Below are 27758 nucleotides of genomic sequence, written 5' to 3' on the forward strand. Positions count from 1 at the left end.
CGTTTCAGTGGTTGGAACGCCGTAGCTACCACCAGTCATCTGTTAATACAACGGGAATAATGCATTACCACCATGATGGTCTTCCTGTATCCTCCGCTATCATCGGGCTAAGATCGTTCTCTGTTTAAATTAGCTCGTTTTTATACCCTTGACTCACCTAGTGCAGGGAAAGGAAACCAGGTGTCCAGATTGAACGAGTGGTCGCCAACGCCAAGACTCGCATCAAGAGTCTACTAATAAGCATATGTTCTCGTATTATATATACTCACCGGGACGGGTGTACCCGTGTTCGCAAAAAGCTGTTCTGCGTACAGAAAGTCCATGTGAGAGGACAAACCTTGATCAGGTACTGTGACAGACAGATCAGGTATCGAGTAGTTAGTATTGGGCGTCAGACCAGATGACCAAGAGGTCTGATCAGAGACCGGCAGAGCGACATGACCCCGAGTTGGAGATGGCAAACGTGAAGGCGCTCGAGAAGCTGGTGGTAACACTTGATCATGTCGCGCTTTCTTGACGACGTCTCGTAAGATGTTCGCAAACATGAATCCGGGTACTACAATTCAGCTCTGCATGATTCGTCCAAACTCACCTTTTGCCAGCATCACAGCTACCTGCTCTACGTCCTTTCCAATTTGTCGCAAGTTGCACGACTCGGGTACCAACGTCGCCATCCGGATCAAAAATCTCGCAGCGTATACAATGTTGTAATCTAAAGTTCAGCTCCACCCGTTTTTATACTACTTACGTGTCAAGAGATTTGCTAAACGTGTTGTCAGTGGTGCTCGAATTCAAATGGTGAACATACCGTATTGAATGGAATTGGCATACTGCTGCCCTCGTAAACATATATTCACGAGCTGCTGTGCCTTTCGTCCAGCTTCTTGCAGCCACTGCCGCCGTTCGTCTGACAGCAGCGCAACGTCACGTCGATTCCTGATCTCGTGTAGGACATAGGAATTGGAAGAGAGGCTACAAGTTAGCAAAGATCATAGCAGAATGACTTACAAAGCTCCTGCTCCGCCAGTTATTACTAATTAATTAGCACGCATCGACATCGCAACAACCTACGTGTTTCTCTCAAAAAATGATCCTTGGGTACACCGTTCCGCGCTATCACTAGATCAGCTCTCGTCGTCTCAAGCCCATACGCACCATAATAACCATCCCAATAGTTATACCAATCAGTAATCGCTCGATTCGCCTCACGTAATTTACCATCCATATTAGGGTAGGGTTCCGCTGCGTTACTCGGTGCAAAGGCAAGAGGTTGATGCAGGGGCACTGTTCATCAGCATCGTCCATCTCGACCAACTCACTTCTCATTATCAGACTTTCACACGAAGCGACCAGTCTCGCATCGGTTGGCAGCGACAACGGGTGCTTGAGAAAGTCCCGGGAATCCTTGATAGTAACCTCGGAACAGAATAATCCCGGTCGACCGTAGGCAAAAGACATTCTGGCCTTCAGCTTGGTATAAACACGTTTACTCACTCATACTCCATCTTGAAAAGCTGCATTGTCAGCGGTGTTCATTGACCCACACTCACAGTCATCCATACTCTCGCTCCAACAACGACCGGCCGTTCCGCTTCCAGCTGCTCGGTTGTTTTTGCGGAACCCATTCCAGCTTCGACAAGATAGGCGAGCGATTTGTGTAGCCCCATATCCATGGCCATACGGATCGCGTGACCTTGTTTATCAGCTTGTTTCGGAAGGAAAAGTACTCACCCCCTGGTCTCCAGAACGTCTCACCCCACGATGCCAACAGAACTGCCGGTCAGCTCAATACGTCGACATGCACTTACTCATCGCTTGAACAATCTCGATTCGTGATACAGGTGTAAACAACGAGCTCATAGCTATCCGTCAGCACGTTCATGAACTATTCACTCACCCATCTTCTCCGCATGATCTCGACTCTTGACTTGAAGATCACTCGGTGGATCTAACCATTAGCGTCAATCGGGAACGTCAGACTCACCAGCAGCGTCTTCACATTTGGCAGCAACGGCTATAATCGTGGTGATAGCAAAAGGTGAACGATTACGTAGACTGAAACCATCAGCTTGCCCCCTCGAGTCTACGCTTACCTTTCCCAAGTGTCACGTTCCGGATCAAAGCAAGGCATATAACAGCCGCAACGCTCAAAGAAGCTAACACATCAGCTTTGTCCATATATCCCACAAACTCACAGATCAAACAACTGCCTCCCCTTTTCCAACGTGCACCAACCAAGATCCACGGGATCTGGCGACCCGTAATTCCCCCTCTCATTCAGACTGACACGCGACTCCTCCACAAATGTACTCAGTCGGCGCTTCTTTCTGCCCTCATCGCGTGGTAGATTGGCGTCATGGGAATCCGCTTTCAGTCTCGCAGCCTCGGCCAGATATAACATGTTTGCCCACGGTGCTGCCGCGTAAGCCGACTTTAAAGGATCAATTGGCTCATCTTCTTCCTGTGCTGCGAAACGCGGTTTTCGACTGGGAGGGGCACCCCACGGTGGAGGTCCTACCTGTAGGGAATGCTCGACGGGTCTGCCACTGGGATGAGGAGGTCGAAACATGGGGTCGGCAGGCCGAGTTCGAGCTGAAAATTCAGCATTATAACCATCATGTCACTCACAATCGCTATTTGCCGCAGCAGCTCCCCGTTGCAGTTGCAACAGCTCCTGAAGATTTCCTTGCATGGCGCCGATCTGAGTTTCAACAAGGCGCAGTCGACTAATCATTAGCGTGTTGAGACCCGTAGTCAGACTCACTCTTCAACCTTGGACGATTTAGATTTCCGCGGTCCATCAAAAGTGCAAGGATGCTTGCTTTGTCTGCATCGATTACAGGGGGGGTTCTCCTTACCGATACATTTCATCTTCATCCGATGGCAGTAATCCTATAAATGTCAGTCTTGCCAGAGACATGCTACACTTACACAAGCACCTGTCATCATCAGCAAAGTCTTTGCAAAGTTCACTCACGGTTATTCAGCGCGGCGCCATTCCCTTTCGGAACCTCGTCTTCATCGTCCGATCCGGGCGACCGGTCACTGGGTTCGCCTTGCTGAAATGGCATCTGTGAGGGATGTTGGAACGACGACATGAGATATGATATGATAGAGGATGTGTCAAATTGAACAAGTGTCAGATGAACAGTCAAAACAGCACGCCGGGTCGGTCCGCCAATTACGTAAGATTTGGTCGCTAGGTGTATCCAATTTGGCTAATGGCCTCCTTGAAGCTAAGCTTTTGCCATGGGCAGCCGTGCTACTTGAGCAGTCGCCCAGCACATCTGCAATCCCTCGTCATACTCCCCTGACCCCCTCTGTTTAACCGTCATGCAGAAATCCGCCTTTTCACTCAATTTCAGCTACCGGCGCCGGATCCCGTGCAGCCCTGAGAAGGAAACTTCCGCGCGTATTTGAACGATTCTTTCATCCTTTCTCATTTACATCTTCACTCATCCACCACCACCACCATGTCCATTCGTACAGCTCTCACAGCTGCGTGGGCAGCTCTTCACGCGGCCCAATATGGCTTCGCTATCAGCAGTTTGAACGGCGTTCAAGGACCTCTAACATGTGGTTTAGCAGGTTCAGGTGAATCACATCCCGTTGGGACTGGTCCATTGAAAGATTGCATCCCAATGGGCGTGAGTACAAATCATTGAGTGTATCTGCTAATCTACTTAGCCTGGACAATTCGGTGTGGTCACCGCGATCTTCACTCTTGGTGGACTACTAGGTTCTCTCGCTGCGACCAATATCAATCATCACCTCGGCAGAATCGGTACTCTTCGTCTATCCGCCATGGCCGTTCTTGTCGGTTCGATGGTGGTGGGGCTTGCCAATAACATGGGAGTGATGATCACGGGCAGGTACGTGAACCACATGTGATTGAACGCTGATACGGTAGGATCTTGATTGGTCTGGGTTGTGGCCTGGCCACGGTTACCGTACCTCTTGTCCTTTCCGAGGTCGCTCCACCAGCTATCAAACGCGCCTTAGGAATTATGAACCAGATCTTCATTGTATTGGGAATGTTGATGGCGCAAAGTCTCTCGTTTCCGTTTGCCGGACCATTCGCCTGGCGATATGTCTTCGTTGTATCGGTAGGGCTAGCTGTAGTGCAACTTGCCGGTAGTCTATTGGTCCGGTTGGAGGAGAAGGGAGACATAGACGAGGAGAGCAGTTTACTTCATGGAACGGAGGAAAGCCCTCTGACCATTAAAGAATTGTTGTTCTCGAAAGATCCATTGGTGACCCGCGGTCGTAAGTCATCCCTTTACGTGCCCCGCTGATAACAGTGATCGTTGTTCTCGCCACGCAACTCTCGCAGCAGTTCTGTGGGGTCTCTCCTGGTAAGTCACACCAATCCGACATCATAGCTCACACGTAGTCATGTACTTTTCCACACGAATCTTAACCCCTGTCTTCAAGTCAAACTCTCGCCTTATCGCCTTGTTTATCATCATCACCAAACTGCCTGTTACTATCATCCCGGCGTTTCTGATCGAGGTGAGTATAACCAAAAGAACCAGCTAATTCGTAACAGCGCTTGGGAAGTCGACGCCTGCTCCTCTATCCCACCGCCTGCATGTCCATCGCCGCGATACTTCTTGGACTCGGGATCAATTACGACGCCCAGGTGCTCTCCGTCCTCGGTGTATTTTCCTTTGTCATCGCCTTCTCAATGGGTCTGGGCCCTGTGACATGGGTAGTTCTACCCGAGGTCATGCCTGCACATGCTGTCACCGCTGCTGGAAGCATTGGCCTTGCGGTCAATTGGTCCACAAACTTTTGCATTAGTGCGATTTTCCTACCTGTGCAGAAATGGTTGAGTGGGGGCAAAGATGCAAGCGAGGGCAACGTATTTTTCGTACTTGCTGTGACCTGCCTCGCTGCTATCATAGGTATGAAAGTCGCTTTCAAAGCTCAAGATAGAGTTGCATTGTAATCGTATATATGCATCTACTCGGGCAAGTTGTCAGGATCGATACCTGAAACTCTACCAGCGGAACCTTGGTCAAGTCCATCCAAATCCTTCATATCCTGCTCGTCGAGCTCAAAGTCGTACAAGTCCTTGTTCGCATCGATTCGAGAAGAGGATGATGCTTTGGGAATGGGGACGAAGCTAATTATCAGCCAAGATACATAAGTAATCACTCACCCTTTCTGCAAACTCCATCGGAGGAGGACATGCGCTACGCCTTTCTTATGCTTTTCAGCGAGCTTGACCACAACGGGATCCTCGAACTTGTCTTTCCTAATCCTGACAAGAGGGCAAAAAGCTTGTAAAACGATATTTTTGGATTTACAGTAATCGACAATTTCACGTTGCTGACACCAAGGGTGTAGTTCGATCTGGTTGACAGCGGGTAAAGGTGAAGGAAGCGCTTCGAGATGTTTGATATTGCTATTCTGATCAATACGTATCTCCTTATTCACACTTACTAATTAGAAACTCCAATATCTCTCACCCATCCTTCTTTTTGAGCGAGCGCTAGTCCTTTCCAGAAATTCGCTCTGCCCTCGGCATCAGGCCTGGGATGATGAATTAACATCATATCTAGATACTCTTTTCCAGATTTGTCCAATCGGAGAACAGATCGATGCGCTTCGTCCCTCACTTGCTCAGGGGTGGGCCGCAAGTCAGAACCTTCTGGAGGAGGTTGCCATTTAGTACATATGTAGATCTTCTCCCTAGCGACACCTGATTGTGAAATGCCCTTGCCGACCTCTGTCCGTTAGCATAGATGCCAACAGCATCACCCACCTTCTTCATTTGCATACTGCTGAGCGGTATCCACTGCGACTCTTGTCAGCCACGGCCAAGCATCTCCAGTACTCACCTAAGGTATAACCACTTTTCATGGCATATTCAACCGCGTCAATTCCCACATCACCCTTCAATCCTCCAGACCCAAATCCCAATCGAGGCATATCCCGCCCAGTATGCAAAGTCACACTGCTCTGTAAAGTCAACATGCTGTCTTGCGGAATGGGAGTACTGGAGAATAATGGAGGCCACCTCTTATAACCTTTCGACGTACAGCTGACCTCCACATTTACCGGGCCGTTAAGCACCGAAATCTTAAAATAGTACTTGGAGACATTACCCTTGTCGGTTAGTCACAAAAGGGCAGGTTTTACCAAACTCCGCGTTGAAATAGTCGCAGATGTGGTGTTTCGGAGAAGCAACGCGTTTTTCAGCGCGCAACTCAAATCCACCGTCTGCTGTTCACATATGAGACCAATGTACAGCGTCTCGTTCATCGAAACGGAGACCCCAATAGACGATCCTGTCTTGCTAATTTCCGGTGATCTTGGAGGGATTCATAAGAAGGAATCATCTTACGGGGGCCGAATACGTCCGTCGCGAGAGCATATTTTTCCTCAAACACCGCAGCAAAAGTTGATTCCAGGATTTTCATAAAAACGTCCACGACACGTATCCTTCTGTTGTGTGCATGTATATATATATAATATGTTCACCCCTGTTCAGACGTTTTTGGGTGGATTATTGCTTCATTTCTCCACATCGTCTCTACTTGAAAATACAGGTCGAGTCTTCGGAATTTCCGGAATCCTACAGGGTGCGGTTCTTGGTGCTCATGACAAATGGCAATTTTCCATCCTTGGCGGTCTACTGGCTGGCCCTATCATCAGCCATGTAACAGGACTACAGACGCTTTTCCCTGGTACAGGACCGGAGACCATAGCACAGATTGGACTGGAAAGGATCATTCTCGCGGGAACTCTCGTTGGTTTCGGGACTAGAGTAAGTGAGATTTGGATTTATTCCAGTTAATTTTAAACACAGCTCGGATCTGGATGTACCAGTGGGCACATGCTTTGTGGTGTATCTCGTTTATCGCCGCGATCACTACTCGCGACTATGTTATTTTTCACTACAGCAGTAATCACAGCGAATCTTTCTCCACCCCCTATATCCTCTTCAGTAGCATACGCTCTTGAAATCCCTTCGAGGACGACCGCCGCGGTCCTTCTCGCTGTGGTTGCTGGAGCCGCGTTGGTCCATTCAAGACTGGCGCTACTGAATGATCAACTGAAACAACTCCCATTCATCCTCTGTGGTATCACATTCTCCCTCGGCCTTTCGGTCTCGGGCATGAGTGACCCTGCCAAGGTTCAAGGGTTTCTGCAGTTGTTCAATATACGAAAATTTGACCCATCCCTTGCGCTCATACTCGTCGGAGGTGTGTTTCCCAACGCTATACATTATGCTCGAATGGAGAAGAAGGCGAGACTTCCTTGGGAAACATGGAACGTACCCAGTAGAACAGACGTCGACTGGCAGTTGATCATTGGATCGTTGATTTTTGGCGTTGGGTGAGTTTTATGCTCGAGTATACCAATCACTGAGACTTTTGCAGGTGGGGTCTCACTGCCATTTGTCCTGGACCCGCGTTAGTTTGCTTATCCGAAACTGTCTATCGATGGGTTATACACGACACGACGCTTCCTTCCGACGCCTTGACCAACATCGTCACATTCACATGCGCCGTAATCTTGTCCATGGCTTTAGGTTCGAAAATACCTCGGCCCAAGGCGTGAGAAAATCCTTTGAGATCCTGCGTGGATCTCGGCGATGAATTGAGGATGGGGTGATCGAAGAAAGGGGGGGGGGATTTAGTTTATGAATCGAACGGGGTGTGCCTGAAGCAAGGGTGTTTTTTATTTTATACTAATTATCCCCGTCGGTCATGCATTGTTATTACTCATTACTCAACTTTTCGCCGTTTGTGTCATCAAACAGAGTTCGGCACCGATTCAGACGATTCACAAGGACGGGTGACAATATAAACACTCTCACTCCTTTCTTCATCTCCTTCTTGAGTTGGTAACATACACCATGTCTGATCGTGCAAACACTCCCCCTTCACAAAAAGGACAGCACACGATGCTTCAAGCGGTTGAAAATGGTCTCGCTGGTGAGGCTACCGAGTACGGTCAATCGCCAATGCTTAGTCGAACAGCCAGTCAGGAGCTCACTCTCAATGACACCCACAATTCAGCGGAGAAGATAGATGGTAAAGATGTTGAGAAAGCTGGGGAACCAGAAGATACCGGTCTGCTGACGGGAGCAAGGCTGTATCTCGTCTTCTTGTCCCTCATGTTATCTGTCTTTGTGAGTCGAAATCATCATGCGAGGAGTTAGTTGCTGATAAGCCTTCAGATGTTCGCCCTAGGTATGTCAATCTTCAACGAGCCAAGCTAATAACCAGATCAATCCATCGTGTCCACCGCAATCCCTCAAATTGTGTCCGAATTCCAAGCGTAAGCCAACAGCTCCTCCTGTGCATCACGCTAATAATCGACACAGTTTTGACCAAGTCTCGTGGATCATCACTGGTTATTTCCGTAGGTCACAAACATCCACTTTGAACCCCCGCTCACGCTACCCCCATAGTCACCCAGTGCGGTCTTATCCTCCTTGTCGGACAGCTTCTCACCGTACTTAAAGCCAAATGGATGCTCCTCGGCGCCGTCTTCTTCTTCGAGCTCGGCTCCTTGATCTGCGCTGTAGCGAAAGATATGACTACCTTGATCGGTGGACGAGCGGTCCAAGGTATCGGTAAGTGTCATCTCACTAAAACCTCACTGACAAACCTTCAGGCGCTTCCGGGATGTTCGTCTCCATTCTCGCCGTCATCGCTGTCGTCACCCGAGTCGATCAACGAGCAGCGTTCATGGCTTCCTTTGGTATTGTGTTTGTCATCTCATCAGTAGTCGGTCCTTTGCTAGGAGGAGTCTTCACCGAGCGAGTTAGTTGGAGATGGTGCTTCTGGATCAACCTTCCCTTTGGTGGTGTGGCCGCTGCCGCCGTAGTGTTCCTCCTCCCCGCTCGTGACCCAGCAGTCAATGTAAATACCCCTCACGATCGAACTCTCCTCGGTAAACTCAAGCGAATGGATTGGGTTGGTACTGCTTTGATCTTTCTCACCATCACTTGCTTGCTTTTGGCTCTTGCCTGGGGTGGCAACCAATATCCATGGAAAAGTGAGTATTTCGCAGATGGTCAAGCCGCTGACATCTTGAAGACTGGAGAATCATCCTTTTGTTTATCCTTGGTGGTCTTCTGGTCATTGCTTTCGGCGCTTGGCAAGTGTACTATGATAAACACGCCCTTATCCCTCTTTCTCTTCTCAAGAACAGAACCGTCATCTCTTGTGCAGGTGCCATGTTCTTTTTCATGTTGGCGATGTTGGGAGGTACTTACCAATTACCTCTGTTCTATCAAGCTGTATGTCCAAATCGTCAGTCATTCGGATATCAGCTAACATGTATCTAGGGTCGAGGACACTCCCCCGAGAAGTCTGGTATCGACATTATCGCTTTCATGCTGTCCATCTGTGTCGCCATTTTCATCTCAGGCGGTGTCACCACCAAGACTGGTCGTTACTACTATTTCCTTCTCATAGGGTGAGTGAACAACACCACGAAGATCTGCTAATCCTTCCAGCCCTCCCATCTCCGCCATCGGCTTTGGTCTTTTATACACCGTCAACGCTGAAATGTCGAACGCGAAGATCATTGGTTATCAAATCCTCGCTGGTTTCGGTATCGGTTTGAGTTTCCAAAACGTCCTCATTGCCGTACAAGCCGAGTATCACGATCAACCTGCCCTTTTGCCCCAAGCGACTGGTGTTGTATCCTTTTTCCAACTTACAGGTGCCGCTATCGGTATTGGAATCATCAACACTGTTCAATCCGTCTTCCTCAACACAGAGATTAAGCGACTCGCACCCAATGTGGATTTCGAATTGGTTCGACAATCGGTTGCGGCCATCTTCACTCTGCCCGTCGCGGAACAAGCTCCAGTCATTGAAGCTTACATCATCAGTATCACCAAATCATTCATCCCTATCATCGCTGCGTGCATTCTCGCCTTGATCTTTGGTGCTTTCATCAGAAACCACAATATGATTGCAAAAGGCGGAGCCGGGGGTGCTCACGCTATGTAAGCATTTTTTAGGATTGACCTCTCCTGTATATACCTCCATCATAATTAGATGACCAATGCAACGATAATGTTCGACACGCACTTTTACTCGGGCTCCTTTCTATGTATGCCTTACAATAATGCATATGATATATATGCCTTTTCCCCAATCACGATTTAAATACTTTTGGCAAACCGGCGACCCCTTTGGCAGCTGCTTGGCTATCCACCATTCCGAATCTTGAACTGCAATCCAACAAAATCCTGAGTGCGTTCCTCGCTCTTACCCTAGAAATATCCTGTTGGGCGGATAGGGCAGGTCTAGAAGGAGCAGCGGTTGTGTTGTTGGCAGCGAATGGGTAAGGGAACTTCTTAGATAAAAGCTCGTAACATGCAAGTGTCACAGCGAATTGCGGCGACGATCGAATGACTCTGCAAATAAGATTCAGTATATCTCTTTGCGATTTACACAGTAGACTCACCGAGCAACGCCACCTTTATATAACGCTGAAAAAGACGTCAACGATGCTCATCACAGTACAGCTCACCTCTCACTCCCTCTTCCTGTAAGATTTTGTTGAAACCATCCACGACACCTTTGTAGACAGTCTGTCCCGCACGTGCTTGAGATTGGAGTCGAGTTTTCACAACATCCGCGGGTGTTGTTCTATGACGATGTGAGCAAACGTCTAACGACGGAAGTACTCACAGATAAGCCGCAGGCATACCGGCAATACCAGCTGCTGTAAGCAATTCTCCAAAGCTGAGAACTTTCCCCCGTCTTCCTTCATGGAACACGTCTTTCTGCTCCAGGGATTAGCATGAGGGACCCCTAGCAGTGATGACGACGTACTTTCAAGTGAGCGTATCTTATAAGATTGTCAGCATCATTCCGTTTGGCGTAATGCTCAACTCACGATGTGAAGTAGATCATGGACTGTATCTGCGTTAGTGCCATCAACGCCTTGAGTTACTCACGAAAGGAATATCCCTGATTGCATGATCAGCAATAAACCACCTTTTCATAGATTCGACTCACCGCCAGAAACAGGCAATAGCACCCTGTACTACAAGCATCAGCCACCTGATCGCCAATTCACAATCTACTTACCTTGTACAACCCTATCAAACCGAGCTGTTTAATAATGTGTAACGCTCCTCGAGGTACCGCTCCGGCTCCTTCTGCCCTAGTGATTTCACCAGCCTATATGGGATGTTAGAGAGGTCATGATTGAATTAGTCAAGACTTGCCATTTGCAAGCGGATCTTTGTTATTTCTAAAGACAGAATTATCAGTCCCACTCCCGCATGCACTGAACTCACCAAGTGGATTGGTGACAGCCTGTAGATTTATATCAGCAAAGTTCCGCCCATTCCAAAAAAAAACAGCTACGTACCACTTGACAACCACCAGCCATACCACCCGCGAAAATCTCCATATAAAGAGGAATTCTTCCAGTCTCAGGGTCGGTAGCCTTCTTTCTCACAAAGTCGTTGACGGTCAATTTGATAGCTTTCTCAGGAGCTACTCCAACCAACTGAGGCATGACACCTCTGTAGAAAGCCTTCACACCCCCTTCATTCGCATATACCTTTCTAACACAATCCGCCGCGTTTCGATACAACACCTCTCCAACCACGGTTGACCGTTGATTTTGCAATCTGCAGAGGTCAGCTGGTTTGACTTGAACCAAGACTCACCTCGTTTTGACCAAATCAATAGGGTAAACGACCTGCCACTGTCAGTTTTACATTCTCCCACCACTTCACTCACATAAGCTCCGATACCACCTGATATGCCACCCAGCATGAATCCATACGCTGATTGTCCCAGTTGCGTCAAGAAACTACCCGCAACGGTGGCCTCGGGTTGAACGGCTGCCTCGGGTGGTTGCCACTACGTCATATTCAGCTTAATTCCGGATCACACGTCAATCGCACTGACCTTTGCATCGAGTAAAGCTTGGAAGTCTGATAAACCAAGTCTAGCACTTGTAGATGCACTACCACGGGTAGCGAAATGCCAAATAATTTGAGCCTGTGACAAATCAGTAAATGCATTCGCCATCATATACTCACCTCCATAGGAGTGAACATTCCATAACGCATACTTGCAGCGGCTTCATCCAAGAAATCAGAGAGGTCAATCCTACCGTCTTTTGATTTCCTGACGGCGTGCTCGATGATACGTTCCACAGCGTCCATCTCTGCGTCGCGAGTTAGTAGACATTTCACATTCTCTATTTACATACCTCGGATGACTAGAAAAAAGTCGTCAGCAGTCATTGTTTCTGTCAAACTCACTATTATGAAAAGCGATGACTTCAGAATAACTAATCTTTCTGCCAGGATTCATGGTACATAATGTAGGTAGTCTCTCAAGGACGGAATCAGACAATTTGTGACCTGCGATCTCCACGATGATCCTCTGAAACTCCTCGGGGCTAATGTATCCATCTCCATCTGCATCAAAGTGATGGAAAGCTTGTCGAAGTCTTTCACCTTGATATCCTTTTATAAGTTGAGTGAATTCGTGGTCTGTGGGTTAGCTTTCTCCATCAACAACGGAGCTCACATCCTAGTACATGTCGACCACCTCTTTGCCCAACGTAAAGCTTCATCCAATTACAATCATAGTCAAAAGCTGTAAGACCTGTTAGCGTTGTCCCGCAGAACCAATGACAACTCACGAATACCACTGGCAGCAGTGTTGGCCGAGAGCACAGCTTTGAATTCTTCAAACTCGATAGTCCCGGATGCGTCACTTGTAGACATGAGCTTGGAATTCAGCTGAAACAGACTTACGTGTCAAAGACAAGGAAAGCGAGTTGGTAATCCGCATCCGGCTAAAAGTCATGTCAGTATGCATCAAACCGCTCTCCTACTCACTCGTTTCAATACTACACATAATCTGTCAGCGAAGCTTTAGGAATAACAGTAGAACCACCTACGCGTCTCGAATACAACGAAATCCTCAAAGGAAACGAGTCCCCTGTTTGAACTGTCCGCGACGCGGAACACTGCAACGAATCAGCCTTGCCTCTACGAGTGAACTCACAATTGGTATACTGTTCCCTCTTGATTTTACTGAATCCCTCGTCGGTGGGAGCGATAGCATCGATAAATTGAGTCGGATTGAGGAATCTACCGATCAACATGTGTTTTGGCAATGGACAACTTACTTCTTTCCGTCAACCTCCTCCTTTGCGAATCTTTCAAATGTTCTCCTCCATCTTGCAAGCTCATTCTCAGCTGGCTTGACAGTAGACGCAATCGAATCAGCAGTCGACCTGATGGTCGACGTGATTTTGGATGAGAGAGGTTCTTGAGCGTCGGTCATGGCGCATGCGGGGGAGCTAAGAGCGTGGGGGTGATTATGTATACCTTGCGGTATAATGGGGGTGAAGTACGTGTAATAAGAGTGATGGTGAATGGGTTGGTGTTTTCCAGCCCCGGTTGAGCCGACGCTGGATTGAGGAGTTTCAGTCGGAAAGTATCTCCGGGCGGAAGGAGTAATCATTTCTCCATTTTGGGCCCCCCCCATGTTTAAGGAAGATGTAAGCGAGATCGTTATCATTATCGTGGTGGTCATCATCGCCACGTCATGTCATTCTTGCTGTTCACCTCTTTCACCCAGGGTATTATCAAGAAAGAAGCATCAATAGCACTCTCGTTATTTCACGATAATCCAGAGACTAGAGTCATCCAGCATGGATCTCAGCAGTCTCCCAACGTCATTTGGCAAGCAACAGTCTGAACTCCCGGCCAAACCTTCTCAAGATCGATCTCGCGGTGGACATTCTGGCAGAGGTTCTAGAGGCGTAGTAGGGGCGAATCAGCGAGGAAGAGGTCGGGGACGAGGTGAACGTGATTCAGGATGGCAAAATCATGCAAGTAGAAATACAGCAGAGAACGGATCATCCGATCTCCACGGGGGAGTAAAGGTGAGCGTTCATCCGATAACCATCTTCTATATACAGCTTATAAAATTAAATAGAGACCCCATCCACCTTCACCCAACGATACAGCATCTAACCGCAACTTCCCTCCCAATTTCCGACAGAACCAGCAATTCACAAACAGAGGGGGAAGGGGTCGAGGAGGTGGGCCTCGTACGCAAGATCATGGAGGAGATAGAGGATTCTGGAAAGATAGCTTCATAGAGGATCCATGGAAACAGCTGGAAGAGCAGAGAGCGGGAAAACAGAGTACTCTCAAAGTGTAAGATTACGAATAAACGGCTTTATGATGATCCTACAAATTTGACCCGCTATTGAGGTGAGATGGTGTATTTGTATCATAGTGAGATCGCGCTGACGAGACTGTACCATACTCAGTGGCGATATTTCCAGAAGGCTGGATTTATATGTAGCATTCACAGTCGAACTGACGAGAAGAGGTTAGAGAGGGAATGGGTTAGCATTGGAACAGTACTTCTGTGTTGGACGACATCTCTGCCTGCTTGGCTCGACGTTCTTGAATCGAAGCAACGATGAGCAGGAGTCGTTGAAGTCTTCACCAATAGTGCGTTTGGACGATCTGTACATTCGGATGACCTCTGCCAAATGTATTATCAAATGTATACAACTATAGAATGCGAATAATTGCAAGAAGCGAAATCGAAACGGCTAAACGACTGCTTATATTGCACCGCAGTCACAAGTGGTTCAATATCCATACTTGGGAATCCACTTGATCAAGCGGCAACCTCTCATCAGGTCGAGGACGAAGCAGCTGGCACACAATTAGCGATCTCTCCTCGAGTCTGAAAACTCACAGATTGAATAAAGCTCCCGGCCTCTTCGGATAGATGGAGTGGGAGTACCAGATCACATCGACAGATACGTTGATGGACCACTAGTATATGCTGTCAGCAAATTTGTTGGCGATACGAACGCACTCACGTCTTGGTCCACCAGAAGTGTCAGCACCAAACGGTTCTTCGCCACATGTCATTTCATAAGTCAATACTCCCAAAGCCTATCATGTTTTGATCAGTTGAGTTTCTTCGGTGTAAGGGATCTTGAATTTACCCAAATATCAATGGCATTCCCATACGGTTGACCAAGTATCATTTCTGGAGCGACATATGACAATGTACCAGCTAATGTACGTTGACTACGCAGAGGGTGTCAGAGAAATGCTTCATGACTATCACATACCTATTCTCAGTAGGCGAATGAACCGACCAACCGAAATCTCCTATTTTGATTTCCCCGTTCATTCCTAATGTAAAATTGAATTATCTCCCGTCGTTCCACGCATGCAAGAGAGAACTCACCAAGAAGCAAATTTTCCGGTTTGATATCTCTATGTATGATTTGGTTGGAATGTAAATATGCTAAACCCGATGCTACTTGACGGATATACTGCAAGCGAATGTACCGTCAGTGTTATGAGTATTGTAAGTTGGCGGAAGTAGAAGACGTACTCGACTACTCCTCCTCTCAGAGAAACGTCCCTTCTTTGCTAGATGTTTGAACAATTCACCTTGTCCTGATTCAACCTTGTCAGTGATAACACACGACTATCATAATTTCAACCCACCTGCAAACTCCATCATCAGGAATATACGTGTCGAGTCATGAAACCAGCCGTATAGTCTGATTATGTTAGGGTGTCTGCGCGTACGAGTAATATCAGTGTAAGTCGCACTCGTCAGCTCACCTAAGCTGTTGCATAACCTCTATCTCCCTTCTCACTTGGATTTGAACTCCATCACTTATCACTTGGTCCTTTGTCAAGCACTTCAATACGAGTATAAAAGGGTCCGTCTTGGATTTCACTCGAGCTAAGTAGACTTTCCCAAAGTGACCTGAACAAAACGTACATCAATCTGTGTATCCGAGTCGACGCGACGGAGACTCACCCTTCCCCAGCGGACGTCCGATATCGAAATTCGTCAAGGTCCAATGTTTCGATGGACCAGCTCTGGCATTGAACTCAGCGATATTCGAACAACGTCTGCGAAAATGACACCCACCGCTCGAAATCATCGTCCAGTTGTTTGTGCTGAGCTGCTCTCTCAGGCGTGAGAGCCACGTTTGAGACTCTTTCAAACCCACCATCATACGAACCGATACCAGTCGGTATTTGACCTTGATCCGACTGCATCTTGCATTGTTATATAGGTTGATTCATCATTGGGATTGAAACGATAAACTTACTAACATCACGGAATTGAGATGTAATTGATCGAGAAAGATGTGTCACGTGATCGCTGTTGTTACCCACTTCCAATTGTCATAGATGTATCTAGCATGGGGACCTGTATGTATTTCTATGATTGTATAAATCTTACATACATCAAGCAGGCGTTCCGGACTTCTACTAAGAACTATCATTGCTTGATCGAATCATCTGCAACGAACAAGGTGGAAGAGATTGTAAACCCTCTTCGGTTGATTCGATCGGGTAACCCCGCGTATCTGAGATAAGGATCAGAAACGTTGAACATGGTCGACCTCACCAAGCTATCTGATCAGTTTGTGCAGTCCGACTTTAGCTCAATCCCTATCATGTGAGTGCAGCTCATCAATATCGCCTTGTCGCTGTCCGCTGTCCGCTGAACAGCTGGTAAAGTAACCTCAAAGATGCTCAATCTCCTTCGCGGGAGAAGCGACAAGATCTTGCAGATCAGATCCGAGATGCATGTCTTAATACTGGCTTCTTCTACAGTATGTTCATGAACGCCTCGGATTTCGACACCGGTGCTAAAGGTTGATAATCAGTTACGAATCATGGAGTACCTCTTGACGTGGTGAATCGGACTTTCGCGCAAAGTCATGCTTTCTTCGACCTACCACCGGGAGTCAAAAAAACAGTGAGTCAATGTTTATTCACCAAATCGAATATGAACTCACCACCACGACAGGTAGACATCAACAAATCCGAGAATTTTAGAGGATATATGGGTCTCTTGACAGAGAATAATGATCCGTAAGTACAACTCCCCTTGAATACATAATAACGAAATATGCGGTGCAGAGCGAACAAGGGAGATATGCATGAGGCTTTCAACATGGGACTTGATCCGCTAGTAGCTCCCGAATCATTCAAGCGGACTAAGAAGGAGGGCGAATTACAGCATTCAGAAAACCTTTGGCCGGATGAAAATGATTGGGAAGATGCAAAAGCGTTTGTGAATCGACTTCAATCTTAGAAATGTAAATGAAACTGACGTTTGTTATCCAGAAACAAGCCAATCTCGATTACTAGTAAGTTGTGTACTAAGCCCATTGATCATCTGACGGTATCTTTCAGTCAGCATGTGCTCGCTTTAGGTTATAAGCTATTCCCGCTCTTCGCCCTTGCCCTCAATCTGTCAGAAGACTTTTTTGAAGACAAAGTAGATTCCGTCATTTCAGTATCAATCAATACTGATTCTCCTCATAGACATGCTTTCCCGCAGCTATCATGCGCATACTCTTCTACCCCGCCTTAGGGGACAGAGAAGTTGACGAGCTTATGCCCGGAATCGGAGTACGCTTTACACATCACTTTAATGAAAGTAGCTAACTCCCGCGCAGGCACACACCGATTTCGAATGCTTTACGATTCTAAGACAGGATGAAGTCTCAGGATTGCAGGTCCAGAATAGAAAGGGAGATTGTGAGCTTATCTGGTATGGTTGTATACTGATTACTGAAATCACAGGGATCGACGCAGTTCCTACACCTAACAGTTTTATAGTAAACATCGGTGATCAGCTGCAACGTTGGACTAGTATGTGCTGCATTCAGCGGGCGGATCAATTGCTGACAGATATGCGATAGATGATATCTTCGTGTCCACACGCCATCGGGTGCTTCCAACATTAGCCAAAGATCGATATTCCATCCCATTCTTTTTTGGGTGCGATCATAATGTCCCTCTGATCCCTCCCGATACATGCGTAACTGAAGATAGACACACGAGGTATGAAGTGATGACGGCCGGTGCATATGTGCATAAGCGGCTATCGGAAGTATACTCTCAAGCCAAAAATAAATAGCTCTGAAGAAGCGTAAGAATGCATCTGTTGTATATCCTACTAGAAACGACCGCTTTCCATGACCTCTTCCCCTTCAGCTTCCAGAACCCTCGCCTTATTCTTTGACACGCTTTTTGTGTCATCCGAAGCTTCCGGGGCATACAGAGCACAAACAAAAGTGCCTACACCCATCACCGCCAATAGCACCCAAGCGAGATATCCTTTCAATATTTGCTTGGATACTGAAATAGCGAATACACTGTTTATTAATGCCGGGAAAATACTCTTCACGATCCCGCAAATGGCCACAGCAATACCGTTGACCGTCGCGATCGCAGCTGGAGGTGCGCAAGAGTTAAGTAACAACTGAACAGATGCTGCAACAAAGGTTAGCACGAAGGAACACCTAGATTTTTACTCACTGAAAGTCATGTTTCCAGCAGAACCAAAGATAACATAAGCCCCAAGAGTAAGCTGTGAGAGCAGCAAATGATCCGTTCGAGCAAAAGCATTCGCCATAGCTGGAAGAAGCATAAACAGTGGAAAGACCGAGGAAACGATGATAAACGTTTTCTTCGTACCTAACCATCTGTCAAATCTTGGCAATGCAATCAACAACCATAGTCCCTGGAACAATCCATTTGCAGCGCCTAAAGATGCGATTTGAGGTGGCGTTTTACTCTGACCACCGATGGGGATAGGGGTGAACAGGTATAAGGGGAACAGAGCTCCTATGCAGAAGACTACGGTTACTCCCCATCCGTACACGCCGAGCATGCCAACCATCTTTCGTGTCAGGATTGATCGTACGGGTAAAGGATTATTACATTCTTCTGGTCGAGTCTGAGGGGGAATCAGCGCAAGATCGCTTCAGAAGTCGACTCACTTCTTTCAGCCATACGGCGCATAAAATCATCGAGAACAAAATGTAGACAGCGCAGATCAGACAAGGCAAAGCGTATGGATAATGAACGAATAACGACCATCTGCCAAACACGTTGGGCCACTGTTTCGCTGGTTCAGCGAAAAAGCCTCCTAAGGATGGACCTAGAGAGGTAAATTCAGTATGGGCTATTTTCACATAAAACCTATACTCACCGATAACAGCTCCCATGTTCGCGGCAAAAGCGAAATATGCGAATCTAGGTGTCCCCATCAACATACAACCGGGTTGAAAATAGTCTGAACTCACGCCGTAGCTTGATTTGAAAAATCGCAATTCTCAGTGAACAAGGTTCTTATCACCATAGCATTCCCTCCAAACACTCCCGCTAAAAATCTACAGGCGTACATTTGCCATACATGTTTGCAGAAACCAAAAAGAGCTGTCGATGCCAAAGCTCCGAAGAGGGATGCGATTAGGACTGGTTTACGACCAAATCTGTCCGCCGCTCGAGCCCAATATAACACTATTCACAAGTCAGTATCTACGCTCAAGCAGAAAGCTATACTCACAGGAAAGACTCTGTGTAATGGAAAATGAAACCTCGATAAGTCCAACACTATAACCAACGTTTTCTACTGAAACTTCCCCAGTGTCGACGATCATTTGTTGTACAAACGGGAAGAGAATGCAAAAGGTGAGCTAAAAGTTGGGTTTAGCAAAGATCACTCGGCTACGAGAATTGGCTCACAGGCTCGGATATCCTTGCCATGCACAAGAGTAGTATCTGGCTCATATCCAGTGGTGTAGGTTCCGAGGTCTTGGCAAGAGGTCCCGCTTCCACATCGTCGTTGGTGTCTGCAACCGCTCCATAGTTGGATCCATTTCCTCTCGCATCTCGTATCGTCAAAGTCTCGTCACTGTCTGATCCAATTGTTCTACTCATTGTGCTGAATGGATGATGCTCATATCTGGCTTCTTCCTGTCAACTTGAATGGGTTTATGTCAACATTCACAAAAAGTTACCGCCGGTCACGATCTCCAAAAATCCGGGAATACCAGTTCATCACCGGTGGATCGGATGCTTTTGCGCCGAAGTGCAGACCCTTGGTTCACCTCAATTCGGCCCGAAAGCGGTCCGCGAAACAACTCTAACCTGTGTATATGCAGACGATATCAAGTCTCAACTTGATTACATCTGCTTCATCATATACATCATCGAGATCCAAGCATCATGCTTCTAGGGACCAACGATTTCTTAGACAACCCTTTCAAGACCCGCGAAGATGTGGTCAAGGGTTGTATCGCTCGTGAGTGATCAGAGTGTTGATAGAAAGGCAGAGTCTAATCATGCTCTTCCAGTTCTGGACCCGTTGGCAAGTCACACATCAAAAGGAGGAGCCTTGCTCGATATCGGAAGTACTGCGACTCATTATGACATGAAAGCTGTTGCTTTAGAAGCTTTTGCCCGCCCTCTGTGGGGTCTTGCTTCGTTGCTTGCCGGAGGTGAAAAATATGCAGGAGCGGAAAGATGGGTAAAGGGTTTTGATTCTGGGACAAATCCTGAAGGAGAGGAATATTGGGGAGGATCGATGGATAAAGATCAGAGGATGGTAGAAATGAGTCCGTTGAGTTATGCTGTAGCGATGGCACCTGACGTTTTCTACCATGTAAGTCATATCAGGTGGATTTTGCGCTAAGATCTGAATAGAATCAATCTACTGAAGCAAAGAAAAACATCTGTGCTTTTCTGCAATCGTGTATTGGAAAGCGAATGCCAGATAGTGAGTTCATTACAAGAGGATTCTCGCTAAATGTCATACAGCCAACTGGTTATGGTTCCGGGTCTTTGCCAATCTCGCCTTACGAACAGTGGAATCAGATTTCCACAATCCTGAACAAATGGAAAAAGATTTGCAACGCCTCGAAGAGTTCCAACTGCCCTCGCATGAGAAAGAGGGTCACGACTCGGCATCAGCTGGCTGGAGTCGAGATGGTCCAGAAGATGTGAAACAGCTGGATTATTACAGTTCAAGTTTCGCCATCCAGCCTGCGCAAATGATCTACGCTAAAGTGAGGATGTCCTTTGGTGTTGCAAACAATCGATACTGAACGTTCATCTATAGCTCGCAGCGAAAACCGATCCAGATCGAGCGGAAAAATATAAACAGAGAGCGCGCGATTTTATGGCAGATTTCGTATATTACTTTTCAGATGAAGGCGCTGCTATTCCCTTTGGCCGATCCATGGTTTACCGATTCGCCGTTATCGCTACTGCGTCAACAATGGCACTCGCCGACATTGAGCCAGCCGCTCCATTGACGTGGGGACATGTCAAAGGTCTTGTGCTCCGTCACCTACGATATTGGAACGATGCAAATGACATCTTCAGAAGCGACAGTACATTAAACGTTGGATACAGATTCGACTGCATGAATATGACCGAAAACTACAATGCCCCAGGTGAGTTTGCCATCGTCATCTGGATTACATCTGACCTGCTCGTCCAGGCTCTCCATACTGGTGTATGAAGGCGTTCCTATGTCTCGCAGCACCAGCTTCTCACCCCTTCTGGAGCTCTGAAGAACTTGCCTGGCCCACGGACTCGTTTCCACTCACTAAATCGCTTCCCGATCCTTCTCATATCATGTGCCGTCAAGCAGATCATACGTTCCTCTTATCTTCAGGTCAAGCACCTCATTATGCCATGCGTCATGGACCAGCTAAATACTGCAAGTTTTCGTACTCTTCCGCTTTCGGATTCTGCTGTCCTACTGGTGACATGGATTTGGGTCAACTTGCTCCTGACTCCATGTTAGCTCTTCGAGACGCTTCTGAAGGCGTTGAATCTTGTGATGGTGAGACATGGAGAGTGAGGCGTCATCCCATCGATGCGAAGATTATCGGACGTGGGACAGATCAAGTCCATCTCCGATCGAAATGGCGACCTTGGAAAGATGTAGAGGTGGAAACTTGGCTTGTCCCACCGCAAGACGCCTCTTCAAGCTGGTATCTTCGAATACACAAGGTCACCTCTGGCCGAAAACTCGAATCAGCAGAAGGAGGATGGACAAATTACGGTCAAGGTGAAGACGGACGAGCGTTGGTTCAATCTTTCTCTGGACTGATGAGTAAAGGCGGAGATCAAGAAATCGGTTGGTCAAGGGCTGTCACAGCAGGTGGAGCAGTGGGCTTGGTGGATGTTGCGTACAAGGGTTCAGATGGGAACCGACAAGGTCAACTGGTACAAATCGATCCAAACGCAAACGTCATCTTTTCAAGGGGTATTTTACCTAGTCTAATAGGCAACATAGGAGAAGGAGAATCGTGGATGGTCACCGCTATCTTCGGTAAACCTGCTAAAGGAGGAAAGACAGAAGGCTGGGAGCAAGCTTGGGAAAAAGTGCCTCAAGTTCCTGCTTGGATCTCATAATGCATGATACATTTCTGAACTATCGATACACTCAAACCCCAGGCATTTTGGCAAATTCAGTATGATATTTACCTTTCTCGTGGCCTTTCTCCGCCTTGCCTTTGAGATCATAATTATGGTGTCCAAAGTCTGTGAAGTGGTCAGCGGATGTTGACAAATGACCTTACTCACAATCCAGTTCGAGCTCTTGGAAATTTGTGTTAAGATCCCGACAATTGACCGTTTTGATATACTCGAGGGAAGCACCGAGAGCGGGAGCTACAGCGTCGGTCTCAATTGCGATGGTGTACAGTTTCTTCTGAGCGTCGTACGTTTTGGCAAACTCGCTAGCAAGTTCTGGGATACTTTTGAGGAGGTTGACTGGTTCTGAAGGACCAAACTTCTCAAACAAAGGTAGGAGGAACTCGGCGATTGCATCTTTAAGAACGTTAGCAATATACAGGGAGAGAACAAGCAGCTTACCGGATTGGATGATACATCCTTGTCTCCATATCTTGATGCACGTAGCTAGGGAGATATTCCATTTCTGAATAGAAGCGTTAGTATGTCCGTTTCACAGCAATCTCACCTGATCCTGCGATGCCCTGGTTATGATCTGAACAATAATCAGCGAAGAGTCAATGGCAGAGATGCTCACGTCTAAACCCTGCACAAAAGCGCCCAAGATAGCACCATAAACAGCGGTCTGAATGGTCTGCATCAATTTGTCCTTGTTTGCTTTGTCAAGTTTCGCCTCTTTCGCTTCGGAAGGTTGAGCGAGATTAAGGTTGTCGGCTACATCGAGCCGCTCAAGCTTGTCGGAAGATATGATCCGGAGTTGATGAGCCGCTGCAATGGCAGGAGCGGCGACATGTCGTTCCGCGATTTCCTATTACATGTCAGCAAGACGCCATATTTCTTTTGACGGGACTTACTTTGGTCGACCATGTACCAGTGCCCTGTTGCACTCAGCAGTCAGCCAATGCGACCCAAGCAACATATCACACCCACCTCAGACTTGTCAACGTCCTGGGTCACCTTATCTTCAATCTTCTCTACGATACCATCTTGAGCATGTTCGATCCCGCCTCCCTCGCTAAATCTCAGACCCTTGAATCCAATGCCAACAAGGAAATTACCTCGGAGTGGACCATCCTTCCACCAAGACTCGAAGAGATCAGAGATCTCATCGTTCGAGAGACCGAGCTGATGATGTAAGATTGCTCTGGTTTCGCAGAGGATTGAAAGGTGGGCATGTTCTGATTCACTGTCAATGAATCATCACCCGGGGAAGGACTCACCTATTCCGTTGTGTATCATTTTGACATCTGCAAACTGCATCAGAATCTATCATATGTAGTCACACCTACAATGTCCCGATCCTCCCGGACCAATGCGCATGACGCATGGTTCCCCTTCTGGTGTTCTCGCGGCCCATTTCTCGAGATAAGGCTGCAAGTATTTCCAGGTTTCTTCGGTACATCCAGGAGACATCGATGGACCGTGCCTGGCGGATTGATCTGCGATAGCATTAGCATTTGGCTAGGAAGCAAGACCTCAACTACTTACATCCACCACTGACACCCATACCAACCCATTCAATTCCTTTTTCTCCTGCTTTTGCTTGTCGTCTTTCAGTCTCCTGCCACCATTCGTTGCCTCCATCGATAACGATATCTCCTTTGTCCAACAAAGAAAGTAAATCATCCAAAATCCCGTCGACAGCTTTGCCGTGAGGCATGCTCAATACCAGAATTCTGGGTTTCTTTTCCCCACTATCCGCCTTTGGAAAAGCGTTGATCATCTTCTCCAAAGAGGTGAAGCCATGGACCAATTTCTCATTAACATTCTCATCTTCTTTGGCTTCGTCCATCAGCTTTTGGACAGCTTCCTTTTCATAGTCATAACACCCTATCTTAGAGCCGTTTTGAGAGAACAACAGTGTCATACCCTATCACGTGTCAGATTGTGAATCGTACATGCTGTCACTTACCCCTCCCATACTTCCACTTCCAACGATGCCAATCTCGACATCATTGACCTTGTCATTGTCGATATCAGCCATTTTTGGTTCTGTCTCTTGAGTTTATAGTACAAAGAGCAGGAAGAAGTAACACAATCGCAGACTTTCAACGTACCAAGGGGGTACCCAGTGACGTTGTTGATGCGTATCCACGGTGACTGGAAATAGAAAATGTCGTACTTGACCGTTGGACGCGTGAGGTGGAGGTCCATTGACGTCACTTGGAAACCATTTGCATACGTGGTATGTTGTGCAGATCTTATCAGTAAAATCCTTTCATCATTGCTTGAGCATGCATACAGAGCACCTGTTCATGGATATTGCAGCCCATATCGGGTCGTCCCCTTGGAAATCGCGATAATGTCTCATCTCATGCTTGATGGCTGGAGTGGCTCTCAGCCTGGTTGACGATGGATATCCGTGCTTCATGTACACATACGGAAAACAACAAATTCCATGTATGATTTGACAATGTTCGTAAAAGGTTTCGACCATGCGCAAATCCCCTAAATCATCACCAAAATGTCATTTGACAATCCTGGACTACGACGGAGATCGCCCAATCCTAACTCACCGCTTCCGCAATTGGAGATACCATATTCACCGGCATTACTGTCGCCTTATATCCATGTCAACGGGGACGGAAGAGGGTTGGGTTTAGGATACAACGATGTCTTTGACAGGTATCACCGACCTTCGCCGCTTGTTCAAGCAGGACATTATCCAAGTCCCACTATTCGACTGATACCTTCAAGCTACAATCAACCACACAGTCCTATCCAGGCGACTCGGCACGCTCCACCTACGGCAAGATCCAGGTCAAATGATGAAATCCGGGCAATCTCGGATCAGACAGCTGCATCCATTGCCGCTCTGAGGAGACATCGGACAGATCCCAGAAACTACTCAAATGGAGAAAGGGCAGCTCGAGGCGAATCGTACGAATCTACATTGTTTCCTAGAGATAGCCGAGACAGACCAGTACCACCACTGCCCCTGGATATCAAGCGAACGAAGCGTGGTCCCCCAAGTATCAGCTCATCGACCTCGACGGGGAAGGAGACGGGCGAGAGCACCTTGGGTCCTATCAGCCCTGTGACACCGTACGAGAGCAGACCACATAGTGTCATGTCAAGTCTGAAGTCTTTGAGAAACCCATTCGTCCGTCGCGCCGGATCTGCAGCTTCTTCCTCCCCCACGATGTCAACCAGATCCAGTAGCTCATTGTCGTCAATATCTACCCTTGCTGTGCCATTTTACCCTTCGGCCTTTTGGAGAGGAGAAAGTGGACTCGACAATGTATCCAGCCGCGATGTCAGCGAGAAACTCACTGACAAGTTCCCCGCGCCAAAACCGGTGAAAGACGCGCGAAAAGGTAAAAAGGAAAGATGGTCTGGATACAAGTGGCTTCTACTGGTGTCGGTTCTGATCGTAAGTTAATATTCATTGATCTGCGCTGATTAGCAGGTTTTCGGTTATGGTGTCGCTGGTTTAACTTGGGCATTGTTGATTCTGGGCAGAGGTGAGTGGTCATGCATGGTGTGTCGCTGATGATTCAGTCACGGATCATAGCGACGTCACGATGGTCGCAGATTCCGATATAGTAATATGTAAGTGGTAATGGAGCGACACATGCTGACAGGAAAGTTCTTACGCTTGCTTCGCTTTTATGTATTTTCACCGCTCTTATCGGATCCACCGGAGTTTTACTCAATTCAAGACCAATTCTTGCATTTTATAATCTCCTGTTGTGGCCGATTGTCCTATCAATGTGCTTGATTGGATACACGTCATATAAAAGAGGGGCTTTGCAACTTGACAGGAAGCTGAACCAATCTTGGAGTCAATTCTTGGATGATGGAGAACGTTTGACCATTCAAAACTCTCTCAAATGCTGTGGTTACTATAACCCACTTCGTGAGTCCGTGTATCAGGGAATCGCTGACCGTTTGTAGATGACGCAACGTACTCCAAGAAATGCTACCCACGAACGACTCTGCCAGGATGCAAGTCTAAATGGATAAGGCAGGAGCGAAAAATTCTGCATGACTTCTCCACTGCCGCATTCAGCGTGCTAGGCTTTCATTTCGTCAATATCGTGATTGCTCTCTTGTCTTCCAATCATGTCAATTCGACTTTTGGCAAAGGCCTTACTCCACTATCGTATCGACTCGGGTGAGTTTCGGGCTCGGGTTATTAGGCGAAAGCTGACTCGTCGTCAGTATCGCGGATGTTAGAGCCAACGCGGTGGCCGTGCTCTCCACGCTCCCACAATCAAAATCAGATAAATCTCCTCTTTTACGACACCCTGCGATGAGTCATAAAACTCGTCCGGAATCACCTCATCCTCGTCCAGTCTGCAGAGCCAGCGTATCAAGCTGGGATACAGTATGGAATGGGGTTCTGCACGAAGCGGGGCCTAGGGGGCGAGCATTGAGAGAAGCTAGGGAGCGTGGCCTGTTGTAGATATGGTATATGCACGTTTTTCCCTTTACCACTGTAATTTTTGCCACCCAAGATTTAAATTTGTTTCCGTTGTCATTGTTGCGCGTGGATGACATGATGATTTTTGTTTATCTTTTACCCATCGAACATCAATCACAACATCACAGAGCAGTCTTCCGATGAGCTCGTCTAATCCACACAGCTTGAACCTCAAGCTGTTGCTGATAGGTAATTCAAGCGTCGGTACGTATCAAACGTCATAGATCAAGATTATGTCCTTGCTTACCTGGGTTGCAGGGAAATCATCGTTATTACTTCGTTTCACAGATAACGAATTCCTCTCGGACGAGGAGACTGCTGCGACTATCGGCGTGGACTTCAAAGTCAAAAGTATAGAAATAGACGGCATAAAGTACAAACTGTCTGTCTGGGTGAGTGCAAGCGATGCTGAGTAGGCTGATATATTAGGATACCGCCGGTCAGGAAAGGTTTAGAACTTTGACGTCGAGCTATTACAGAGGTGCGCAAGGCGTAGTATTAGGTGAGTGCAATTGTTTTCGTATTGTGCTAACGATTAGTGTACGACGTATCGTCTCGACCATCGTTTGATCAATTACTGAAATGGTTCAAGGAGATTGACACATACTGCGGGGAAGGTGTTGTTAAAATGATTGTTGGAAATAAAGTAGACAAGGTGAATAGGTGAATGATCATGTCCATGCTGACGGAGTAGGAGTTTTCACGCCAAGTCACCACTGAGGAAGGTCAGGCATTTGCTGAGCGCATGGGAGCTTTATTCATCGGTAAGTGGATCCATTTCTGCGCTGAGATTGACAAGTCGCTACAGAATGCTCCGCCAAAACAAGATTCGGAGTTCCAGAAGCTTTCGAGGAACTGGTTAAAAGAGTGAGTCCATTCGATCGCTCTTTCGATAGCTGACCCATGTGTAGATCCTCGCATCACCCACTCTCTGGGCCAAGTCCTCGACCGCTAATCGGAAAAGTGAACCGATCAAATTGGAAGATGACAGTTGGACAGGGGGTGGGTGTAGCTGCTGAGGCG

At 47.3% G+C, this 27758-nt stretch overlaps 18 protein-coding genes across 18 annotated transcripts; 10 read left to right on the top strand and 8 right to left on the bottom strand.

Annotated features, from left to right (window-relative positions):
- Positions 1-64: 64 nt before the first annotated feature.
- IL334_001213 (uncharacterized protein) lies at positions 65-1225 on the bottom strand (the record flags this gene model as incomplete). The annotated part of the gene is made up of 6 exons (XM_062932971.1): positions 65-107; positions 313-508; positions 593-712; positions 809-907; positions 1072-1113; positions 1156-1225. 6 exons carry the CDS (start codon positions 1223-1225, stop codon positions 65-67), a joined length of 570 nt encoding a protein of 189 aa, XP_062789022.1.
- Positions 1226-1961: 736 nt separating this feature from the next.
- IL334_001214 (uncharacterized protein) lies at positions 1962-3098 on the bottom strand (the record flags this gene model as incomplete). The annotated part of the gene is made up of 3 exons (XM_062932972.1): positions 1962-2055; positions 2196-2592; positions 2978-3098. The coding sequence occupies 3 exons, from the start codon at positions 3096-3098 to the stop codon at positions 1962-1964; spliced, it is 612 nt and encodes a 203-aa protein (XP_062789023.1).
- A 375-nt stretch (positions 3099-3473) lies between these two features.
- Positions 3474-3859, top strand: IL334_001215 (uncharacterized protein; the record flags this gene model as incomplete). The annotated part of the gene is made up of 2 exons (XM_062932973.1): positions 3474-3647; positions 3740-3859. 2 exons carry the CDS (start codon positions 3474-3476, stop codon positions 3857-3859), a joined length of 294 nt encoding a protein of 97 aa, XP_062789024.1.
- Positions 3860-4687: 828 nt separating this feature from the next.
- On the top strand, positions 4688-4951 carry IL334_001216 (uncharacterized protein; the record flags this gene model as incomplete). Its single annotated transcript, XM_062932974.1, has 1 exon — positions 4688-4951. The coding sequence occupies one exon, from the start codon at positions 4688-4690 to the stop codon at positions 4949-4951; it is 264 nt and encodes an 87-aa protein (XP_062789025.1).
- Positions 4952-4965: 14 nt separating this feature from the next.
- IL334_001217 (uncharacterized protein) lies at positions 4966-5937 on the bottom strand (the record flags this gene model as incomplete). The annotated part of the gene is made up of 4 exons (XM_062932975.1): positions 4966-5128; positions 5449-5707; positions 5771-5803; positions 5847-5937. The coding sequence occupies 4 exons, from the start codon at positions 5935-5937 to the stop codon at positions 4966-4968; spliced, it is 546 nt and encodes a 181-aa protein (XP_062789026.1).
- A 544-nt stretch (positions 5938-6481) lies between these two features.
- Positions 6482-7572, top strand: IL334_001218 (uncharacterized protein; the record flags this gene model as incomplete). The annotated part of the gene is made up of 3 exons (XM_062932976.1): positions 6482-6775; positions 6818-7347; positions 7392-7572. 3 exons carry the CDS (start codon positions 6482-6484, stop codon positions 7570-7572), a joined length of 1005 nt encoding a protein of 334 aa, XP_062789027.1.
- Positions 7573-7870: 298 nt separating this feature from the next.
- IL334_001219 (uncharacterized protein) lies at positions 7871-9445 on the top strand (the record flags this gene model as incomplete). Its single annotated transcript, XM_062932977.1, has 7 exons — positions 7871-8171; positions 8244-8295; positions 8342-8379; positions 8429-8593; positions 8635-9018; positions 9195-9262; positions 9311-9445. 7 exons carry the CDS (start codon positions 7871-7873, stop codon positions 9443-9445), a joined length of 1143 nt encoding a protein of 380 aa, XP_062789028.1.
- An 88-nt stretch (positions 9446-9533) lies between these two features.
- Positions 9534-9983, top strand: IL334_001220 (uncharacterized protein; the record flags this gene model as incomplete). Its single annotated transcript, XM_062932978.1, has 1 exon — positions 9534-9983. The coding sequence occupies one exon, from the start codon at positions 9534-9536 to the stop codon at positions 9981-9983; it is 450 nt and encodes a 149-aa protein (XP_062789029.1).
- Positions 9984-10131: 148 nt separating this feature from the next.
- Positions 10132-10895, bottom strand: IL334_001221 (uncharacterized protein; the record flags this gene model as incomplete). Its single annotated transcript, XM_062932979.1, has 6 exons — positions 10132-10393; positions 10444-10468; positions 10510-10628; positions 10671-10765; positions 10815-10830; positions 10879-10895. 6 exons carry the CDS (start codon positions 10893-10895, stop codon positions 10132-10134), a joined length of 534 nt encoding a protein of 177 aa, XP_062789030.1.
- Positions 10896-10996: 101 nt separating this feature from the next.
- On the bottom strand, positions 10997-13301 carry IL334_001222 (uncharacterized protein; the record flags this gene model as incomplete). Its single annotated transcript, XM_062932980.1, has 14 exons — positions 10997-11023; positions 11073-11165; positions 11213-11238; positions 11285-11303; positions 11359-11553; positions 11736-11858; positions 11907-11932; positions 12073-12168; positions 12266-12424; positions 12537-12605; positions 12652-12751; positions 12851-12861; positions 13020-13048; positions 13144-13301. The coding sequence occupies 14 exons, from the start codon at positions 13299-13301 to the stop codon at positions 10997-10999; spliced, it is 1131 nt and encodes a 376-aa protein (XP_062789031.1).
- A 370-nt stretch (positions 13302-13671) lies between these two features.
- Positions 13672-14186, top strand: IL334_001223 (uncharacterized protein; the record flags this gene model as incomplete). Its single annotated transcript, XM_062932981.1, has 2 exons — positions 13672-13905; positions 13959-14186. 2 exons carry the CDS (start codon positions 13672-13674, stop codon positions 14184-14186), a joined length of 462 nt encoding a protein of 153 aa, XP_062789032.1.
- A 431-nt stretch (positions 14187-14617) lies between these two features.
- On the bottom strand, positions 14618-16075 carry IL334_001224 (uncharacterized protein; the record flags this gene model as incomplete). Its single annotated transcript, XM_062932982.1, has 11 exons — positions 14618-14695; positions 14739-14818; positions 14866-14941; positions 14995-15079; positions 15124-15187; positions 15243-15330; positions 15393-15457; positions 15509-15582; positions 15629-15776; positions 15831-15892; positions 15945-16075. 11 exons carry the CDS (start codon positions 16073-16075, stop codon positions 14618-14620), a joined length of 951 nt encoding a protein of 316 aa, XP_062789033.1.
- A 341-nt stretch (positions 16076-16416) lies between these two features.
- On the top strand, positions 16417-17954 carry IL334_001225 (uncharacterized protein; the record flags this gene model as incomplete). Its single annotated transcript, XM_062932983.1, has 11 exons — positions 16417-16481; positions 16544-16638; positions 16693-16784; positions 16836-16900; positions 16949-17102; positions 17156-17178; positions 17225-17309; positions 17357-17443; positions 17491-17572; positions 17618-17686; positions 17737-17954. 11 exons carry the CDS (start codon positions 16417-16419, stop codon positions 17952-17954), a joined length of 1035 nt encoding a protein of 344 aa, XP_062789034.1.
- Positions 17955-17993: 39 nt separating this feature from the next.
- Positions 17994-19762, bottom strand: IL334_001226 (uncharacterized protein; the record flags this gene model as incomplete). Its single annotated transcript, XM_062932984.1, has 7 exons — positions 17994-18310; positions 18356-18776; positions 18820-18980; positions 19032-19075; positions 19126-19342; positions 19389-19518; positions 19568-19762. 7 exons carry the CDS (start codon positions 19760-19762, stop codon positions 17994-17996), a joined length of 1485 nt encoding a protein of 494 aa, XP_062789035.1.
- Positions 19763-20050: 288 nt separating this feature from the next.
- IL334_001227 (uncharacterized protein) lies at positions 20051-22249 on the top strand (the record flags this gene model as incomplete). The annotated part of the gene is made up of 5 exons (XM_062932985.1): positions 20051-20126; positions 20179-20486; positions 20617-20889; positions 20943-21279; positions 21327-22249. 5 exons carry the CDS (start codon positions 20051-20053, stop codon positions 22247-22249), a joined length of 1917 nt encoding a protein of 638 aa, XP_062789036.1.
- Positions 22250-22280: 31 nt separating this feature from the next.
- Positions 22281-24293, bottom strand: IL334_001228 (6-phosphogluconate dehydrogenase (decarboxylating); the record flags this gene model as incomplete). The annotated part of the gene is made up of 11 exons (XM_062932986.1): positions 22281-22378; positions 22421-22666; positions 22712-22775; positions 22818-22844; positions 22887-23117; positions 23164-23187; positions 23240-23487; positions 23530-23556; positions 23599-23748; positions 23798-24179; positions 24222-24293. 11 exons carry the CDS (start codon positions 24291-24293, stop codon positions 22281-22283), a joined length of 1569 nt encoding a protein of 522 aa, XP_062789037.1.
- Positions 24294-24773: 480 nt separating this feature from the next.
- On the top strand, positions 24774-26717 carry IL334_001229 (uncharacterized protein; the record flags this gene model as incomplete). Its single annotated transcript, XM_062932987.1, has 5 exons — positions 24774-25565; positions 25719-25773; positions 25844-25861; positions 26207-26426; positions 26474-26717. The coding sequence occupies 5 exons, from the start codon at positions 24774-24776 to the stop codon at positions 26715-26717; spliced, it is 1329 nt and encodes a 442-aa protein (XP_062789038.1).
- A 158-nt stretch (positions 26718-26875) lies between these two features.
- On the top strand, positions 26876-27754 carry IL334_001230 (uncharacterized protein; the record flags this gene model as incomplete). Its single annotated transcript, XM_062932988.1, has 6 exons — positions 26876-26939; positions 26994-27127; positions 27180-27237; positions 27446-27499; positions 27544-27602; positions 27647-27754. 6 exons carry the CDS (start codon positions 26876-26878, stop codon positions 27752-27754), a joined length of 477 nt encoding a protein of 158 aa, XP_062789039.1.
- Between the last annotated feature and the right edge of the window lie 4 nt (positions 27755-27758).

The sequence above is a fragment of the Kwoniella shivajii genome, chromosome 1 (assembly GCF_035658355.1).
Source record: "Kwoniella shivajii chromosome 1, complete sequence".
Lineage (NCBI taxonomy): Eukaryota > Fungi > Basidiomycota > Tremellomycetes > Tremellales > Cryptococcaceae > Kwoniella > Kwoniella shivajii.